General features: G+C 39.2%; 1 protein-coding gene across 1 annotated transcript in view; it reads left to right on the top strand.

The window, feature by feature from the left end:
* Window positions 1–684: 684 nt before the first annotated feature.
* BRDT (bromodomain testis associated) overlaps window positions 685–21,563 on the top strand; it is a 106,415-nt gene continuing 85,536 nt past the window's right edge. The window contains 5 exon segments of the mRNA XM_010598124.3: window positions 685–873; window positions 7,576–7,713; window positions 10,168–10,282; window positions 11,091–11,263; window positions 18,372–18,725. Of these exon segments, the coding sequence (XP_010596426.1) occupies window positions 685–873; window positions 7,576–7,713; window positions 10,168–10,282; window positions 11,091–11,263; window positions 18,372–18,725 (969 nt within the window).

Raw genomic sequence — 21,563 nt, 5'->3', positions numbered from 1 at the left:
AATGACTTTAATTAGCTAGAAAATTCCTTTGCTTTGGCTTTCTCCCTTCACTGAATTATTCAATTCAAGAACATCTATCTACTAATGGTCTCTTTAACATTCTTCTGTTATTTCTTTTTTTGCCAGGAACTTAAGAGACTTTTCCTGCTAAGACCTCAATTTGTGTTTGTTTTACAAAGGCAGAAAGAAATACTGTGAAAGGTTGAAATAACTTAAACTATCCAAAACTAAGGCATACATAATGAAGCTTTAAGTACTTGTATACAAAAAGGTTTGTATTTGTTAAAATTGATTCATTTTTGTCCTTTGACTTTTTTTTGCCATCTTAATCATGATATGGAAACCCTGGTGGTATAGTGGTTAAGTGCTTTGGCTGCTAACCAAAGGGTCGGCAGTTCGAATCTGCCAGGCGCTCCTTGGAAGCTCTATGTGGCAGTTCTACTCTGTCCTATAGGGTCGCTATGAGTCGAAATCGACTCGACAGCACCGGGGTTGGTTTTGGTTTTGGAATCATGATATGCTTTAAATACTGCAACTGTTACTTTTGAATAACACTAGTTTTCTGCTTTTATAGAAACCGTTTTTGAAGTGCTTCTGCGATAACTCAGTCTTATAACAGATTTTTCTTTTCAGGACATATATTTGTAGACAACATTAAAACATCTGTATTTGAAGCAGTTAAGAATGTCTCTACCAAGTCGACAAACAGCTATTGTTAACCCACCTCCACCAGAGTATATAAACACTAAGAAGAATGGCCGATTGACAAATCAACTGCAGTATCTACAAAAAGTTGTCCTGAAGGCTTTATGGAAGCACAGCTTTTCTTGGCCCTTTCAGCAGCCTGTGGATGCCGTGAAACTAAAGTTGCCTGTAAGTGTGTCTTATAATCATGTCAGTTTAGAAAAGAAAAGTCCGGTAAACCTTCAAGAAGTAAACTAGTCTTTAATAGTATAAATACATTTAATTTAATAAACATCTGATTTATTCAGCACTGTCAAAGAATGTTCCAATGAGTATTTTTTCCTAATTAATGACAAAGTTTGTTTTTCTGAGCATTGAAATTCTTATTTTAGTAGTTTGTGATAATTGTAATTTTGTATTTTTACACAAATATCGAGCACAATTTACAAAAAAATTGACATAGCATGGTTACGAAAATACCCCACAGGGGGAGGGTGCCGTTGGCAAACGAATATACAACACATGAGTTTTTTGTGTAAAAATAACACTTTCTTGTTATAGCACGTGTCACTTGACCTTCTGACTCAGGGCAGTCCTCATGAATGCCTTCAGTGATTATCGAGCTATTAGGCTTTTTATAGTATTTTATTATAGATAATTCATATTTCTACATCTGTGTTGTTATTGTCATTTCTAACTATTGACACTGTTTCTACTTTTAGCAGACCTTCCCAAATTACACTTTCCTTCTACGTGCTAACACTTCTAATCTCCTATCATTATAACTTACAGTAACCAGAAGACTGTCAGGAAAACTGACTGGTAACTTAGCTGCAGAAGTTTAATGTGCTTTACTGTCTTTGGGTAAATATAAATAACCTGGTATTTCTGAGCTGAAATGAATTTTGCAGCATAATTGTATGGATCCCATAAGAATAGCTAACATATTTTGAGTATTGTTCATTTAATCCTCACAATGATTCCATAATATGTTGTTGTTGTTGTTGTTGTTGTTAGATGTCGTCGAGTCGGTTCCGACTCATAGCGACCCTATGCACAAAAGAACGAAACACTGCCCGGTCCTGCGCCATCCTTAAAATCGCTGTTATGCTTGAGCTTATTGTTGCAGCCACTGTGTCAATCCACCTCGTTGAGGGTCGTCCTCTTTTCCGCTGACCCTGTACTCTGCCAAGCATGATGTCCTTCGCCAGGGACTGATCCCTCCTGACAACATGTCCAAAGTATGTAAGACACACTTTTGCCATTCTTGCCTCTAAGGAGCATTCTGGCTGCACTTCCTCCAAGACAGATTTGTTCGTTCTTTTGGCAGTCCATGGTATATTCAATATTCTTCGCCAACACCACAATTCAAAAGCGTCAACTCTTCTTCGGTCTTCCGTATTCATTGTCCAGCTTTCACATGCGTATGATGTGATTGAAAATACCATGGCTTGGGTCAGGCGCACCTTAGTCTTCAGGGTGACATCTTCGCTCTTCAACACTTTGAAGAGGTCCTTTGCACCAGATTTGCCCAGTGCAATGCATCTTTTGATTTCTTGACTGCTGCTTCCATGGCTGTTGATTGTGGATCCAAGTAAAATGAAATCCTTGACAACTTCAATCTTTTCTCTGTTTATCATGATGTTGCTCACTGGTCCAGTTGTGAGGATTTTTGTTTTCTTTATGTTGAGGTGTAATCCATACTGAAAGCTGTGGTCTTTGATCTTCATTAGTAAGTGCTTCAGGTCCTCTTCACTTTCAGCAAGCAAGGTTGTGTCATCTGCATAATGCAGGTTGTTAATGAGTCTTCTTCCAATCCTGATGCCCCGTTCTTCTTCATATAGTTCAGCTTCTTGTATTATTTGCTCAGCATACAGATTATATAGGTATGGTGAAAGAATACAACCTGATGCACGCCTTTCCTGACTTTAAACCAATCGGTATCCCCTTATTCTGTCCAAACAACTGCCTCTTGATCTATGTAAAGGTTCCTCGTGAGCACCACTAAGTGTTCTGGAATTCTCATACTTCACAGTGTTATCCATAGTTTGTTATGATTCACACAGTCGAATGCCTTTGCATAGTCAATAAAACACAGGTAAACATCCTTCTGGTATTCTCTGCTTTCAGCCAGGAACCGTCTGACATCAGCAACGATATCCCTGGTTCCACATCCTTCTCTGAAACCGGCCTGAATTTCTGGAAGTTCCCTGTTGATATACTGCTGCAGCCGTTTTTGAATGATCTTCAGCAAAATTTTGTTTGCATGTGATATTAATGATATTGTTCTATAATTTCCACATTTGGTTGGATCACCTTTCTTGGGAATAGGCATAAATATGGATCTCTTCCAGTCAGTTGGCCAGGAAGCTGTCTTCCATATTTCTTGGCATAGACAAGTGAGCACCTCCAGCACTGCATCCGTTTGTTGAAACATCTCAATTGATATTCCATCAGTTCCTGGAGCCTTGTTTTTCGCCAGTGCCTTCAGAGCAGCTTGGACTTCTTCCTTCAGTACCATCGGTTCCTGACCATATGCCACCTCTTGAAATGGTTGAATATTGACTAATTCTTTTTGGTATAATGACTCTGTGTATTCCTTCCATCTTCTTTTGATGCTTCCTGTGTCATTTAATATTTTCCCCATGGAATCCTTCACTACTGAAACTCGAGGCTTGAATTTTTCTTCAGTTCTTTCAGCTTGAGAAATGCCGAGCGTGTTCTTCCCTTTTGGTTTTCCAGCTCCTTGCACATGTCATTATAATACTTTACTTTGTCTTCTCGAGATGCCCTTTGAAATCTTCAGTTCTTTTACTTCATCAATTCTTCTTTTTCCTTTAGCTGCTCGATGTTCAAGAGCAAGTTTCAGAGTCTCCTCTGACATCTATCTTGGTCTTTTCTTTCTTTCCTGTCCTTGCAGTGACCTCTTGCTTTCTTCATGAATGATGTCCTTGATGTCATTCCACAACTCGTCTGGTCTTCGGTCACTAGTGTCCAATGCGTCAAATCTGCTCTTCAGATGGTCTCTAAATTCAGGTGGAATATATTGAAGGTCATATTTTGGCTCTCGTGGACTTGCTCTGATTTTCTTCAGTTTCAGCTTGAACTTGCATATGAGCAATTGATGGTCTGTTCCACAGTCAGCCCCTGGCCTTGTTCTGACTGATGATATTGAGCTTTTCCATCGCCTCTTTCCACAGATGTAGTCGATTTGATTTCTGTGTGTTCCATCTGGCGAAGTCCATGTGTATAGTCACCGTTTATGTTGGTGAAAGAAGGTATTTGCAATGAAGAAGTCGTTGGTCTTGCAAAATTCTATCATTCGATGTCTGGCATTGTTTCTGTCACCAAGGCCATATTTTCCAGCTACTGATCCTTCTTCTTGTTTCCAACTTTCACATTCCAATCACCAGTAATTATCAATGCATCTTGATTGCATGTTTGATCAATTTCAGACTGCAGCAGCTGATAAACATCTTCTATTTCTTCATCTTTGGCCCTAGTGGTTGGTGTGTAAATTTGAATAATAGTTGTAATAACTGGTCTTCCTTGTCGGTGTATGGATATTCTATCACTGACAGGGTTGTACTTCAGGATCTTGAAACATTCTTTTTGATGATAAATGCAACACCATTCCTCTTCGAGTTTTCGTTCCCAGCATAGTAGACTATAAGATTGTCCGATTTAGAATGTCCAATGCCAGTCCATTTCAGCTCACTAATGCCTAGGATATCAATGTTTATGTGTTCCATTTCATTTTTGACAATTTCCAATTTTCCTAGATTCATACTTCGTACATTCCAGGTTCCGATTATTAATAGATGCTTGCTGCTGTTTCTTCTCATTTTGAGTCGTGCCACATCAGCAAATGAAGGTCCCAGAAGCTTTACTCCATCCACGTCATTAAGGTCGACTCTACTTTGAGGAGGCAGCTCTCCCCCAGTCATCTTTTGAGTGCCTTCCAGCGTGGGGTGCTCACCTTCCAGCACTATATCAGACAGGGTTCCACTGCTATTCATAAGGTTTTCACTGGCTAATTCTTTTCAGAAGTATATTGCCGGGTCCTTCTTCCTAGTCTGTCTTAGTCTGGAAGCTCAGTTGAAACTTGTCCTCCATGGGTGACCCTGCTGGTATCTGAATACCGGTGGCATAGATCCACCATCACAGCAACACACAAGCCCCCACAGTACGACAAACCGACAGACACGTGGGGGATTCCATAATATAGGTACTATTATTCTTCCCCATTTTGTAGTTGGGAAGACCAAAACAGATAAGTAATCTGCCCAAAGTCATCTTGTAGGTAGCAGAGCTAGGATTCACTCTTTGTACTTACTAAAGTTTAGAGGGCCATGGCCCAACAGATTAATGAGAAGCCAGCTTTAAATGAAACTAGAGAAAGTGACTGACAATTATACAAATTAACCTTGAACCCTCCAGGTCTCTCAAAATTCAAAGTGTCAAGTATAATGTTGTTAGGTGCCATGGAGTTGGTCCTAATTCATAGTGACCTTATGTACTGCAGAATGAAACACTGCCCGGTCCTGCACCATCTTCACAATTGTTTTTATGCTTGAGCCCATTGTTGCAGCCACTGTGTCAATCCATCTCCTTGAGGACCTTCCTCTTTTTCGCTGATCCTCTACTTCCAAGCATGATGTCCTTCTCCAGGAAGTGATCCCTTCTGATAACATGTCCAGAGTCTGTGAGACAAAGTCTCGTCATCCTTGCTTCTAAGGAGCGTTCTGGCTATACTTTTTCCAAGACAGGTTTGTTCATTCTTTTGGCAGCCCACGGTATATTTGTTGCAGGACAAAGCTCCCAAGCTTGGGACCAAGTCCTTTTTAGGTTCTTGCCTTCTACTGACCAAGAATGACCAGAAGAGGCTCAGAAGTTCCACACGAACAAAGGTTTATTAGTGACAGAGAAAAAAAAACAAAGGCTCGCCAGGGAGGGACGGAGAAGGGCTTCTACCTATGCTGGGCACCAGTCTCTCCCTGAATGGGGATTTTCCTGCAGTTTACAAGGGGCTTTAGGCACGAAGGATCTCATGTTTTATTCACTGCTTTCCGGGGAAAAAGGCAGGGCTTTCGGAGAAATAGATGGGTTAAGAAATTAGGTGCATCCTCATCTGGAATCCAAGGTGGAGTCAGTTTGGACATTGTCACGTCATCACTGTGCAGTCTCAGTGGCCACTTGACAAGACTGTAATGTTGTACCCATTCTCACTGCGCATGTCCTGGGGATCGGCTGATTGTGTTCATCTTTGGAAAGCAGCTTGTAGGGAAGATAATGTGGAACTTGGTGTGTCAGGATGTGGGTTATCTTGTAACACCACCCCCTATGGTGGAGTCCTGAAAAACAACTTACAAGAGAGAGATGCAGGATGCCACCCCCATAGTGGGGTCCTGAAAAACAGCTTGGGAGAGAGATATGTAAGACTTTGTGCATCACGGGCTGCATGTGTGGGTTGTCTTGTAACGTCCCCCACAGGATAGAGTCCGAGATCAATGGGCCTGTTATTCCGGCCTTGACGCTCTCCAGCCTTCTGTCCCTGTCTCATACTCAGTATTCTTCACTAATGGCATAATTCAAGGGCATGAATTCTTTGGTCTTCCTTATTCATTGTCCAGCCTTCACATGCATATAAGGTGATTGAGAACACCATGGCTTGGGTCAGGCACACCTTAGTCCTTAAAAGGCCAATATGATACAATTCATTTTTTTAAAATATTTGAGTGTTAACTCTATACCAGACTTTTTTACCCAAGTTACAACCTCTAAATTACCCAAACCAAATGCTGACACCTAAAGTTGATGCAAGTTCTCCCTCTCCTATGTATTTCCACCACACTTTGTATGGATCTCTGTTTTAACAATTTAATGTGTTATGGTTACCCATTTATATGACAAATTCCTTAAACCTAGTAAGCTAAGGAAAGAAACTATCTTCACCCCCACAATCCTTGTTTGAAGACTTTATCCCCTCCTCACAGCCTAGAGTTCTAAGCCCAAACTCCTTGAAAAACAACACAAGGGCCTTGACAACTAAAATACTTTTAACTCTCTCCATCCATGAATGACCCTGTGCTGGAGACACGAGGAACTTTCACTGCTGTCCAAACAGGCCGTCCCTTTTTCAAGTTCTTTCTTCTGCCTGCAGCACTCCTCCTTACCATCTTTACACAGCCAGATGATGATCAGGCTCACGTGTTACCTTCTCCATCAAGTCTCCCCTGACACTTCCAGGCAGAAGTAGTTTTCTCACACGCAGAGCTTAACATTAGGTCTTATGTTAAGAATTTTTAACCTAATAATAATCTGATAATACCAGTTCTTACATAGAGTGGTTAAAGGATTTGTAATATACCTAGTTAACTGTGGAGCTGGGATTGAACTTTGGATCTGTCAGAGAGACTCTATAAATACTAGTTTGTTTTTTTCTCATACACTTTACTTTTTACTTTCCAGGATAGTTTTGCTCTTAAATTCTTATCTTTGTTATTATTTCCTGGTTTTTTCCCCCTCTGAAAAGTAATTCCATGGCAGTCAGCTTTGTTTCTCCTTACTAAAGATTTTGGTTTCCAGCATATGGCTTTTTTAAGGTAATCAGTTGCTCTTTGGAGTTACAGGTGTATAAAACCAAAAAACCAAACCCATTGCCACCGAGTCAATTCCGACTCATAGTGACCCTATAGGACAAAGTAGAACTGCTCCATAGGGTTTCCAAAGAGCGCCTGGTGGATTCAAACTGTTGACCTTTTTTTGGTTAGCAGCTGAGCTCTTAACCACTGCTCCACCAAGGCTCCTGCAGTTGTATAATCATGTACTAATAGTTGTAGTGAATCATTTTTATTACTAATATTTAGAATTTCTTCTTCAAAACTGTAGGATTATTATACCATTATTAAAAACCCAATGGATTTAAATACAATTAAGAAGCGCTTGGAGCATAAGTATTACGTGAAAGCTTCAGAATGCATAGACGACTTCAATACAATGTTCTCAAATTGTTACTTATACAACAAGGTATGTAAACTTTGTACTTGCTATTCTTTGCTATTACCTATAGGAAATATAGTATAGTATATATAATATACTATAGTATTTTTTTATAGTATATATATATATTTTTTTATTTTATGTAATATAAACAAGTGTGCTGATTTCAGATTTTAAGCCTTGATTTGAGGTATTTTATATATTTTAAGGAGAATATCTTTTTCACTGAATTCTGTCATTTTTACATATTAAAATTTACACAATCTATTTGCCATGACGTTTCTTCCTCAATAGCTGTAGTGGCTTACTTGTTCTAAAAAATGAAATACCAAATGATAACTGGTTTCTATGAGTAAAGTATTATTTTAAAATGTCCTCTACCATACTCCTAACATATTAATTGTAAGATGAATGAAAAACCTTTCTATACAATAATCTTAGTTAAATTTTCATGGTGTGGATCCCTGGCCATAAGCTAAGAAGTCAAAGAAATTAAGCTGTCCTCTGACTCATGTGGTTGCCATGAGTCTGAATCGACTCGATGACAAATATTCTTTTGTTTTTAATTCATGACAAGATGATTTAAAGATGAGACATATTCTTTGTTACATCCTGGTGATAGTACTTGCATTCCTGTTAATCCGTTATCCTGTGTGATAATGCATGTGGACATTCTGAACTTGTTCTTCATGTTTGCGCTTATCTATAAAATTGTATTTGTATCTTTGTTTTTTCCCCATATTGTATTCCTGTTTCCCAGAGTACTATATCCTTTTCAAGCTGTTCTGTGGTATCTAAAAATTTTAAAGCACAGATCCCATTTAAAGAATTATGGTGTTATCATTCATTTAAATATGAGAAATCCAAGTATATGCCATGTAATTTATTTAAAAATCACTAGTAATACACAAGGAATTCTTACTGAAATGTAATAGAAGTTTTGGCTTGGTTCCTAATGCTACCTTATATGTGTAAAAGATTTAAGACATTAGCCAATGTGAATTTTTTAAAAAAAAATTTTATTGTGCTTTAAGTGAAAGTTTACAAATCAAGTCAGTCTCTCACACAAAAACTTACATACATTTTGCTACATACTCCCAATTGCTCTCCCCTACAGCCCACTCCCTCCCTCCACTCTCTTTTCGTGTCCATTCCACCAGCTTCTAACCCCCTCTACCCTTTCATCTCTCCTTCAGGCAGGAGATGCCAACATAGTCTCAAGTGTCCACCTAATCCAAGAAGCTCACTCCTCACCGGCATCCCTCTCCATCCCATTGTCCAGTCCAATCCCTGTCTGGAGAGTTGGCTTTGGGAATGGTTCCTGTCTTGGGCTAACAGAAGGTCTGGGGGCCATGACCACCAGGGTCCTTCTAGCCTCAGTCAGACCATTAAGTCTGGTCTTTTTATGAGAATTTGGGGTCTCCATCCCACTGCTCTCCAGCTCCCTCAGGGGTTCTCTGTTGTGTTCCCTGTCAGGGCAGTCATCCGTTATAGCCGGGCAACATCTAGTTCTTCTGGTCACAGGCTGATGTAGTTTGTGGTTTATGCGACCCTTTTTGTCTCTTGGACTCTTAATTGCCTTTTGTCCTTGGTGTTCTTCATTATCTTTGGTGCAGGTGAATTGAGACCAATCGATGCATCTTAGATGGCCGCTTGCTAGCGTTAAGACCCCAGACGCCACTCTCCTAAGTGGGATGCAGAATGTTTCCTTAATAGATTTTATTATGCCAGTTGACTTAAATGTCCCCTGAAACCATGGTCCCCAAACCCCTCCCCCTGCTTCGCTGGCCTTCGAAGCATTCAGTTTATTCAGGAAACTTCTTTGCTTTTGGTTTAGTCCAGTTGTGCTGACCTCACCTGTATTGTGTGTTGTGTTTCCCTTGAATGTGAATTTTTTTTAAAAAATTGGAAGAAAGGTTATCTCAAAGTATCATTTGCAACTATGTTTTAACAGTTTCAACAAGTTCTTTCATATTTAACATTTTAATATGAAGTTGACTAATTTCCCTGTACTACCTAGTCTGGAAATACTTCTCTGCTTTAGGCTGTTACTTTGTAATTCACTTAGTTTTTTCTCAGTAGTAAAGTAAAAGCAAGAGGAAGTCTTCTAAGCAGATAGAATTGTAAACTGAATCACCTCAACTCAAACTGTAAGGTACTTTCATGGCCATGAAGTTTTGTTTTAACCTATTTATGAGGTCGAAATTCCAAATTCTAATAATTTTTCTTAATTAGTAGGATTGGTTGGATTATAATCTTCTAGTGCTCAAATAGACATACTGGATCCTTTTTAGACATCGAAGGGGTAGGATGCTAGAATTTAAAATGTGAACTGCTTCACTATTTTCTATAGTTAGTTTCTATGAGATAAATATTGTCTAGGATACCATATCACACCTTCTCTTGGGCAGCCTGAATTATAGAAATGTGATACCATAACCATATGGTATAACCTTATGGTATATTTAATGTATTTTGTAGCCTGGAGATGACATTGTTTTAATGGCACAAGCTCTAGAGAAATTGTTTGTGCAAAAATTATCTCAGATGCCACAGGAAGAACAAGTTGTGGGTGGTAAGGAAAGAATGAAGAAAGGTAAGCCAGAATATAAACAACTTATGTTCATTATATGTGTTTCTCTTATATACTCGCAAGCTTATTTCAATATCGGTTCTAGCCTTACTATACCACCAGAAGACAGAGCAAACAGGGTTTGCTGGTGGATTATATAACATGTTTGAGAGAGAGTAGAGTCAAAGATGACTCTGAGGTATTTGGTCTGAGGAATTAGAAGAATGAAATGCGTTGATGGAAGGGTAGAATTTGACTAGGACTTTTGATGTAATAGAAAATTTTAGAGTGATGTGATCCAAATGTCTCAAGTCATGGCATTCTCTGAGAAAATACAGGGGAGAACATGCATAATTGTTCATTTGGCAGAATTGTCTGAAGGACATACTGATAAAAGAGTCATGTGCACATCTGTTACTCTGTGTCAGCCAGCGATGGATGGTGTATAATCATTTTGAAGTCCATGGGTGTTTATGCAGAGCACTCTGAAGACCTTACATAGTACCAGGTAGTTTGTCTCCACGGTGTCTGAAATGTTTGCTTGGGTCCACAGTTACCTGACACTAGCCACAGAACTTTGTGTGAGTTTAAGCCAGGCACCTTTCTGAACAACAACCATTGATAACAGGTTTTGAGATCTCCAGTACTTTGTGTAAATTGGTCCAACACTGTGAGTAAGTGTGGGGAGTGTCAAAGAGGAATGGAAGTCAACTGTGTTTATATTGCTGAAAAGCTGAACTACATGAATTAAAATAGAATAATAAGAGAGAAAATGGTGTTAGCTTTATATTTTACTCTCTCAAATATTTGACTCTGATTTCAACTTTACTAGGCACACAGCAGGATATGGTGGTTTCTTCTGTTAAAGAAAAACCGTACACCAAAGCACCAGAAAAAGTCGTTAAGCAGCAAGTGATTCCGTCTGTGTTTCCTGAGAAATCCCTGTCGACCTTAAACGTGACACGAGGAGCTGCACTCAGCTGTGCCTCGCAGACAGTTGCTCAGGTAAGTTTACTGTACTTTAAAATCATCGGTTCCTGAAATGTTTCGATGTAAGTTTGAATGTTGTGATATTTATGACTTTTTTTAAGTTGATATGAAAATTGGTCTTAGGCATACAGTAATCTTTTTTGTCATGTTATTTATATGTCAAATTATATCTATACATTTTGTAAACAGTGACACAGGATAGAGATTTCTTAGATAGACTTTGAACTATTTTAACATCTTTGCAGTATTAATATCAGAAGTTGTCAAACTACTTAGTTTTTTTGTTAAAATTCTATACCCTACCATCAACAGATGTATGGATAAACAAAATGCAGTACATAAAATACATACAATGAAATACTTTACAACGATAAATTATAATGATGAGTTTGTAAAACAACATGGATGAATCTGGAGGACATCAAGCTGAGTGAAATAAATCAATCACAAAAGGACAAATATTGTATGATACCTCTTTTATAAAAAGTCAAGATTAGGTTTACACATAGACAGCAATGTTATTTGGTGGTTACGAGGGATGGGATTGGGAGGAAGAGAGAATCACTCACTAGATGGTAAACCAAACTAAACCCATTGCCGTAGAGTTGATTCCCACTCATAGCAACCCTGTAACAACCCTATGGGACAGAGCAGAAGTGCCCCAGAGGATTTCTAAGGAGCAGCTGGTGGATTCGAACTGCCAACCTTTTGGTTAGGAGCTGAATGCTTAACCACTGCACCAGCAGGGCTCCCACTAGACACATGTTAATTCTGAAGGGAAATTCAATACAGAAATATGGGGGAGGTCAGCACAATGTGACCAGGGAAAATGAAGACACTGAGAGGTGCACAAGAATAAAGGACACCTACACTAAATGCTATACTGTATACAATTCTGCAGCAACAGAATCTGTAAGTGGTTATGCAGGTATATATGTATGCTATATAGGTGACAGAACATGCGTGGGAGCGCATGCTTGTTCATATATAGGTGTAGTGGTGGACATCTTGGTATACTTATTTGTATGTGCTGCATATTTGTTAATATATATAATAGAACACACGGGGCACAGTTATGGAAACTCCTTAGACATATTCAGATACCTCGTGGGACTGAGTTACTGGGCTTGAAGACTAAGGACGATGGTCTCGGGACATCTAAGTCAGTTGGCATAACATAGTTAGTAAGGATAATGTTCTACATCCTGGTTTGGTGAGTAGAGTCTGGGGTTTTAAAAGCTTGCAAGCAGCCATCTAAGATACAACTAGGAAACCAAAGACTCAAGGAAGCAACTAGTCCACAGAGTGCTGGCCCACACACACCACAGCTTCCTCTAGCCTGAGACCAGGAGATCTAAATGGTACCCTGTTACCACCACCTACTGCCCTGACCAGAGACACAATAGACAGTCCTGGTTAGAATGGCAGAAAAATGTAGAACAAAACTCACATTCATAAAAAAGACCAGGCTTACTTGACTGATAGAGATGGAAGGAATCCCTGAGACTATCGCCCTAAGATACTTGTTTAAACCTGGAACCGATGCCACTCCTGGAGGTCACCTTTTAGCCAAATAATAGATTGGCCTATAAAATAAGTAATAACACCCTTGAAGAATGTGCTTCTTAGGACAATCACCTGTATAAACGGGCAACATTTGCCCAGAAGCAAAGATGAGAAGGCAAGGAGAGGCAGGGAAACTGGAGGGATGGAGTCGGGGAAGGCAGGATGGAAATGGGGAGAGCACTCACACATTGTGGGGTTAGCAACCAGTGTCACAGAATAAATTGTTTATAAATTGTTGAATGGGAAATTAATATGCTATGTAAACTTTCACCTAAAACAGAGTAAAATGTTAAAAAGACCATGTTAAGCAGCCCCCAGCACCCCCGCCAAAATCTATACCCTGGTTGATTTCATATATTCAGAAACTTTCTTGGCATAATCATGAGTTTTTCCCCTACATTTCATTGGTCTCAAGGGTTTGTACGAGCAAATTCTTTGGGATAGGGGAAGAAAATGTTGTTGTTAGGTGCCACTGAGTCAGTTCCAATTCGTAGTGACCCTGTGTACAACAGAATGAGACACTGCCCCATCCTGCACCACGTTTACAATCGTTGTTATGCTTGAGCCCGTTGTTGCAGCTGCTTTGTCAATCCATCTCATTGAGGGTCTTTCACTTTTTTCGCTGACCTTCCACTTTACCAAGCATGGTGTTTTTCTGCAGGGACTGGTTCCTCCTGATAATGTGTCCAAAGTACGTCACATTCCTTGCCTCTAAGGAACATTCTGGCTGTACTTCTCTGGATTTGTTTGTTCTTCTGGAAGTCCATGGTATATTCAGTATTCTTTGCAGCACCGTAATTCATAGGTATCGGTTCTTTTTCAGTCTTCCTTATTCATCGTCCAGCTTTTGCATGCATGTGAGGCAATTGAAAATACCATGGCTTGGGTCAGGCACACCCTAGTCCTTGTCATGGATTGAATTGTGTCCCCCAAAAACATGTCAACTTCATTAGGCCATGATTCCCAGTATTGTATGGTTGTCCTCCCTTTTGTGATTGTAATTTTATGTTAAAGAGGATTAGGGTGGAATTGTGACACCCTCATCCAGGTCACATCCCTGATCCAATGTAAAGGGCGTTTCCCTGGGGGTGGGGCCTACACCATCTTTTATCTCTCAAGAGAGAAAAGGAAAGGGAAGCTAATAGGGGGGACCTCATACCACCAAGACAGCAGTGCCAGGAGCAGAGCATATCCTTTGGACCTGAGGTTCCTGTGCTGAGATGCTCCCAGACCAAGGAAAGACTGATGACAAGGACCTTCCTCCAGAGCTGAGAGAAAGCCTTCCTCTGGAGCCAGCTCCCTGAATTCGAACTTCTGGTCTACTGGACTGTGAGAGAATAAGCTTTTGTTTGTTAAAGCCATCTACTTGTGGTATTTCTGCTATAGCAGCAGTAGATAACTAAGACAGCCCTCAAAGTGACATCTTTGCATTTTAACACTCTAAAGAGGTCTTTTGCAGCAGATTTGCCCAATACATCATTTTATTTCTTGACTTCTGCCTATGAATCTAAGTGAAATGAAATCCTTGACAATTTCAGTCTTTCCTCTGCTTATCATGATGTTGCTTATTAGTCCAGTTGTTTTCTTTATGCTGAGGTGCAGTCTATACCGAAGGCTGTAGTCTTTGTTCTTCTTCATAAGTGCTTCAAGTCCTCTTTGCTTTCAGCAAGCTAGGTTGTGTCATCTGCATATCACAGGTTGTTCATGAGTCAACCTCCAATCCTGGTGCCACATTTATCATAGATTGAATTGTGTCCCCCAGAAATATCTGTCAACTTGGCTAGGTCATGATTCCCAGTATGATTGTCTACCATTTTGTCACCTGACGTGATTCTCCTATGTGTTGTAGATCCTATAACTATGATGTAATGAGGTCCATAAGATTAGAGGAAACAAGATTAGGTAGTATCTTAAGCCAATCTCTTTTGAGATGTAAAAGAGAGAAGCCAGCAGAGAGACAGGGAGACCTCATAGCACAAAGAAAGCAGCGCCAGGAGCAGAGCATATCCTTTGGATCTGAGGTTCCTGGGCTGAGGTGCTTCCAGTCCAAGGGAAGACTGATGACAAGGACCTTCCCCCAAAGCTGAGAGAAAGCCTTCCCCTGTAGCTGGCGCCCTGAATTCAGACTTCTAGCCTTCTGGACTGTGAGAGAATAAACTTTTGTTTGTTAAAACCATCCATTTGTGGTATTTCTATAACAGCAGCACTAGATAACCAAGACAGCATTCTTCTTCATATAGTCTAGCTTCTCAGATTACTTGCTTAGCATACAGATTGAATAAGTATGGTAAAAGGATACAACCCTGATGCACACCTTTCCTGACTTTAAACCAGGTAATATCCCCTTGTTCTATTCGAATGACTGCATCTTTATCTGTGTGCAGGTTCCTCATGAGTACAATTAAGCGTTCTGGAATTCCCATTCTTTGCAATGTTATCCATAATTTGTTATGATCCACACAGTCGAATGCCTTTGCATAGTCAATAAAACACAGGTAAATATCTTTGTTGTAGTCTCTACTTTTAGCCAAGATCCATCTAACATCAACAATGATATCCTTCTGTGATAGTTAAGATCTTGTGTCAACTTGGCTGGTTCGTAATTCTCAGTGTTTTGGCAATTGTATAACATGATCACTTCCCTGTTGAGATTTGATATGTGATCACCCCCATGATGGGATCTGCCATGAGTACCCAATCAGTCAAAAGGGAGTTTCCTTGGGCATGTGACCTGCATCAAATATAAGTAGACATTGTGGCAAGTCTTGGGTGCTTTTTCCTTGTGCTGGATCCTACAGCTGGCTCCTGTTCGTCTGACTTCCGGTTCTTGGGACTTGAGTTAGCAGCTTACCTGTGTTTTTGCCTGCCAATCTTGGGATTCATCAATCTGCGCAGCCTGTAAGAGCCCTGCTCCCTGACCTGCCGATCTTGAATTTGCCGTCCCCTTTTCTTTTTTTGGCTATGTGAATCAGGAGAAGCCTCTATCCTAACCCATGGACTTGGGACATTCTAGCCTGTACAATTGCATAAGCCATTTCCTTGATATAAATCTCTGTCTATATATATATTTATTGGTTTTGCTTCTCTAGAGAACCCAGCCTAAGATGCCCTCATTCAACATCCTCTTCTGAATCTGGTTTAAATTTCTGGCAGTTCCTCGTTGATATACTATTGAAACCACTTTTGAATGATCTTCAGTAAAATTTTACTTTTGAATGATATTAATGATATTGTTTTATAATTTCCACATTCTGTTGGATCACCTTTCTTTGGAATGGGCACAAACATGATCTCTTCCAGTTGGTTGGCCAGGTAGCTGTCTTCTAAATTTCTTAGCATAGAAAAAGGAGCACTTCTAGCGCTGCATCCTTTTGCTAAAACATCTCAGTTGGTTTTCTGTAGATTCTTGGAGCCTTGTTTTTCCACCAATGCCTTCAGTGCAGCTTGGGCTTCATCCTTCAGTACCATCTGTTCTTGATTATGTGCTGCCTCCTGAAATGGGTGAACATCGACCAATTCATTTTGGTATAGTGACTTTGTGTACTTGGTTCATCTTCTTTCGATGCTTCCTGCATCGTTCAGTATTTTCCCCATGGAATCCTTCAATATTGCAACTCAAGGCTTGAATTTTTTTTTTCAGTTCTTTCAGCTTGAGAAATGCTAAGTGTTTTTCCCTTTCAGTTTTCTAACTCCAGGTCTTTTGACATTTTATTATAATACTTTATTTTGTCTTCTTGAACTGCCCTTTGAAATCTTCTGTTCAGCGCTTTTACTTTGTATCTTCTGTTCACTTTAGCTACTTGAGGTTCAAGAGAAAGTTTCAGAGTCTCTTCTGACATCCATTTTGGTCTTTTATTTCCTATATTTTTAATGACCCCTTGCTTTCTTCATGTATGATGTCCTTGATGTAATTCCCCAACTCATCTGGTCTTCGGTCATTAGTGTTCAATGCATTAAATCTGCTCTTGAGGTGATCTCTAAATTCAGGTGGGATATACTCAAGGTTGTATTTTGGTTCTTGTGGACTTTCTCTAATTTTCTTCAGCTTTAGCTTGAACTTATATATGAGCAATTAATGTTCCGTTCCACACTTGGCCCCTGGTCTTGTTCTGACTGATGATATTGAGCTTTTCCATCATCTCTTTCCACGGATGTTGTCGATTTGATTCCTGCGTGTTCCATCTGGTGAGGTCCACGTGTATTATCGCCATTTATGTTGTTGAAAAAAGATATTTTCAGTTAAGTCGTCGTTTGTCTTGCAGAATTCTATCATGATCTCTGGTGTTGTTTCTATAACTGAGGCCATATTTTCCAATTACCAGTTCTTTGTTCCCAGCTTTTGCATTCCATTCACTAGTAATTATCATTGTATCTTGATTGCATATTTGATCAATTTCAGACTGCAGAAATTGGTAAAAATCTTCAGTTTCTTCGTCTTTGGCCTTAGTGGTTGGTGTGTAAATTTGAATAATAGTCGTATTAACTAGTCTTCCTTGTAGGTGTATGGATATTATCCTATCACTGACTGTGTTATATTTCAGGATAAATCTTGAAATTTTTTTTTGTTGATGAATATGATGTCATTCTTCTTCAGTTTGTCATTGCTGTCGTAGTAGCCCATGTGAGTGTCCAATTCAAAATGGCCAATACCAGTCCATTTCAGCTCACCGATGCCTAGGATATTGATCTTCATGCATTACATTTCATTTTTGACGATTCCAGTTTTTCTAGATTCATACTTCATAATTTCATGTTTTAATTATTAATGAATGTTTGCAGCTGTTTCTTCTCATTTTGCAGCGTGCCATATCAGCAAATGAAGGCACCCAAAGGTTTACTCTGTCTACGTCATTAGGATTGACTCTACTTTGAAGAGGCAGTTCTTCCCCGGTCATATTTTGAGTGCTTTCCAACCTGAGGGGCTCATCTTCCAGCAGTATATTCAGAAAATGCTCTGCTGCTATTCATAAAGTTTTCACTGGCCAGTTTTTTCAGGTCATTCTAGTCTGTCTTAGTCTGGTATCTCCACTGAAACCTGTCCTCCATGGGTGACCCTGCTGGTGTTTAAAATGCTAGTGGCATAGCCTTCCAGCATCACAGCAACACGCAAACCACCACAGTATGACAAACTGACAGATGAGGTCAGTATTTTGCCTATAAAAGAGGAATTAGCCCTGGTGTACAGTGGTTAAGCACTCGGTCGCTTACTGAAAGGTTGGCGCTTTGAACCCACCAGCCACTCCACAGGAGAAAGATGTGGCAGCCTTGCTCCCATAAAGATTGCAGCCTTGGAAACCCTATGGGGGTGTTCTACTCTGTCACACAGTGTCCCTATGAGTTGGAATCGACTTGATGGCAACGGGTTTGATTTTTTAGTTAAATGTTTAATACATGGATTCACAGCAGTGTGTGTAAGTTATCTATCTATAGATTTGGTACAGGTAATCCTTTCCTTTTTTAAAACCAATAGGATAATGATCAAAAAAAGAGTGGGGAGTATTGCTCTGAATGTTACTTTAAATATAGTTTTTGTTGTTGTCGAATTCCTTTGTTTTAGGTTACAAGAGGTGTGAAGAGGAAAGCAGATACTACAACTCCTACAACTTCAGTAGTTAAAGCAAGTAGTGAATCTTCCCCAACATTTACACAAAAAAAATCATTGAAAATGCCACCTATAAAAGAAAGTGTGCTGAAGAATGTTTTACCAGATTCTCAGCAACAATATAAAGTTGTAAAGAATGTTAAAGTAACCGAACAATTAAAGCACTGTAGTGAGATTCTTAAAGAAATGCTTGCAAAGAAACACTTATCATATGCATGGCCCTTTTATAATCCTGTTGATGTTAATGGTTTGGGACTCCATAACTACTATGATACAGTCAAAAATCCAATGGACCTTGAAACTCTTAAGGTAAATGTTGTCTTAATAGGAGGAACTTCTTTTCTTGGTTGTAAAAATAACTTCGTTGTTGTAAAAATATTTAAAAATCCCGAAGAAGATCAGGAAGATAATTAAAATCACCAGTAGTCATACCACCTGCAGTGTATCCTTGGTGACATTTTTAAATATATCTTTATTTTCTTCTATTCAAACACATCTGTGGTTCTTTACCACAACATTTGAGTTACAGTACATACTGTATACCCTGAATTTTCACATACTGTATAGTAGACATTTTCTGGTTACATATTCTTAAAGAATATTTTGTAATAATTGCCTAATTCTAATGTAATTTTTTTTTTGTTAAGATATTTGTGTAACCTCCAATCCCCTTCCTCCTTTTTTGTTTTTAAATCTTTTGCTGGATTGGTAAGATTTCTATATTGCTGATTTGGAAGCTTTAAATTACTGAAAAAAAATTTAATTATTGAACATATCATTAATATCATATGCAAGCAAAATTTTGCTGAAGATCTTTCAAAAGTAGCTGCAGCAGTATATCGACAGGGAACTGCCAGAAATTCAAGCTGAATTCAGAAGAGGACGTGGAACCAGGGATATCGTTGTTGATGTCAGATGAGTCCTGGCTAAAAAGCAGAGAATACCAGAAAGATATTTACCTGTGTCTCATTGGCTATGCAAAGGTATTCAACTGTGTGGATCATAACAAATTATTGATAAAATTGCCAAGAATAGGAATTCCAGGACACTGAAGAATCTGTATGTAGAACAAGAGGCAGTCGTTCAAACAGAACAAGGGGATACTGCGTGGTTTAAAGTCAGGAAAGGTGTGCATCAGGGTTGTATCGTTTTACCATACTTAGCCTGTATGCTGAGCAAATAATCTGAGAAGCTCGACTGTATGAAGAAGAACGGGGCATCAGGATTGGAGGAAGACTCATTAATAACCTACATTATGTAGATAATATACAACCTTGCTTGCTGAAAGTGAAGAGGACTTGAAGCATTTACTGATGAAGATTAAAGACTACAGCCTTCAGGATGGATTACACCTCAACAAAGAAAACAAGTATCTTCACAACTGGACTAATAAGCAACATCATGGTAAACGGAGAAAAGATTAAAGTTGTCAAGGATTTCATTTGGATCCACAATCAACACCCATGGAAGCAGCAGTCAAGAAATAAATCTGTTGCAAAAGACCTCTTTAAAGTGTTAAAAAGCAAGGATGTCACCTTGAAGACTAAGGTATTCCTGACCCAAGCCATGGTGTTTTCAGTCACCTTATAAGCATGTGAAAGCTAGACAATGAATAAAGAAGACCGAAGAAGAATTGATGCCTTTGAATTGTGGTGTTGTCAAAGAATATTGAATATACCACGGACTGCCAAAAGAACAGAAAAATCTGTCTTGGAAGAAGTACAGCCAGAATGCTCCTTAGAAGCAAGGATGGCAAGACTGCGTCTCATATACTTTGGACATGTTGTCAGGAGGAATCAGTCCCTGGGGAGTAACATCATGCTTGATAAAGTGGAGGGTCAGCGACAAAGAAGACCCTCAACAAGGTGGATTGATGAACAGTGGCTGCAGTAACGGTCTGAAGCGTAACAATTGTGAGGATGGTGCAGGACTGGGCAGTGTTTCATTGTATTGTACATAGGTCGCTATGAGTTGGAACCGACTCTACAGCACCTAACAACAACAACAACTGAAAGAATAGAGCTGGAGCATCTACAATATTATTCAATATCTTAATCTTCCTCCTGTATAACTACCCATTTCAGTGATTTCTTTATTACTATGCAGAATTTTTGTTAGTTGTTGTTCTTTAGGTGAAGGTTTACAAACTAGTTTCTCATCAAACCGTTAGTACACAGGTTGTTCTATGACACTGGTTAACAACCCCACGACATGTCAGCACTGTCCCTTCTCAACCCTGGGTTCCCTATTACCAGCTTTCCTGTTCTCTCCTGCCTTCCAGTCTCTGCCCCAGGGCTGGTATGCCCCTACTGTGTAGAATTTTGTTCTTCTTTTAAAACACTTTAATTTTTTCTTCATGTACATTAAGTTTATTAATATGTTACCAATTTTTGTGCTAATCCTTATTTTTTGCATCCTAGTCTCATCTGGGTTTGTGTTTCTTTTTGTTGACATGCAAACTTTAGTGATTCTTCCGTGAGCATCTATAGATAGTAAACTTGTATTTGTGTCTGAAAACGTCTGTATTTTGTCCTTACTCTGGAATGGTACTTTAACTGACTTTGGAATTCTAGAATGACAGTTATCTTCCCTCAACACTGGGAAGATATCTTCTGACATTTATTATTGCCAATAAGAAGTCTGCTATCAGTCTATTTGTCATCCCTGTAGGCAATCTGTCTTTCCTCCGTCTAGTTTTGCATTTAATTTTATTCATCTTGATTGCAAATTAGCACTTTCAGTCTGAAGATTCATGTCTTTCTTAAGTTCCCAAAAAGTATAAGCACTGTCTCTTAAAATACTGCTTTTCTACCTTTCCTTGTATTCTAACTCAGACCGAGAGGTCATGGACCATTACCTGAAGTACATAACATTTGATCAGAGTCTTAAAGGATAAATAGGATATAGTAAGTTATAGGACAGTCCCGGTATGGGGAGCCACTTGTAGAAAGGCTTTGAAGTGCGCAGAACATATTCAGAATACTATATTTAGGCCAATTTGAAACACATGGAAAATATGAAGAAATGACTGGGGAAAAAATGAGATTAGAAGGAAATCATTAAAGCCTTATTATAAAGAGCCCTAGAGCAGCCATTTTCATATTAAATGCAAGAGTAATGTCCTCATATTTGATCATTATAGTGGTT

The sequence above is a fragment of the Loxodonta africana genome, chromosome 3 (genome assembly GCF_030014295.1).
Source record: "Loxodonta africana isolate mLoxAfr1 chromosome 3, mLoxAfr1.hap2, whole genome shotgun sequence".
Classification (NCBI taxonomy): domain Eukaryota; kingdom Metazoa; phylum Chordata; class Mammalia; order Proboscidea; family Elephantidae; genus Loxodonta; species Loxodonta africana.
This window is presented reverse-complemented; position numbering and strand designations above follow the sequence as displayed.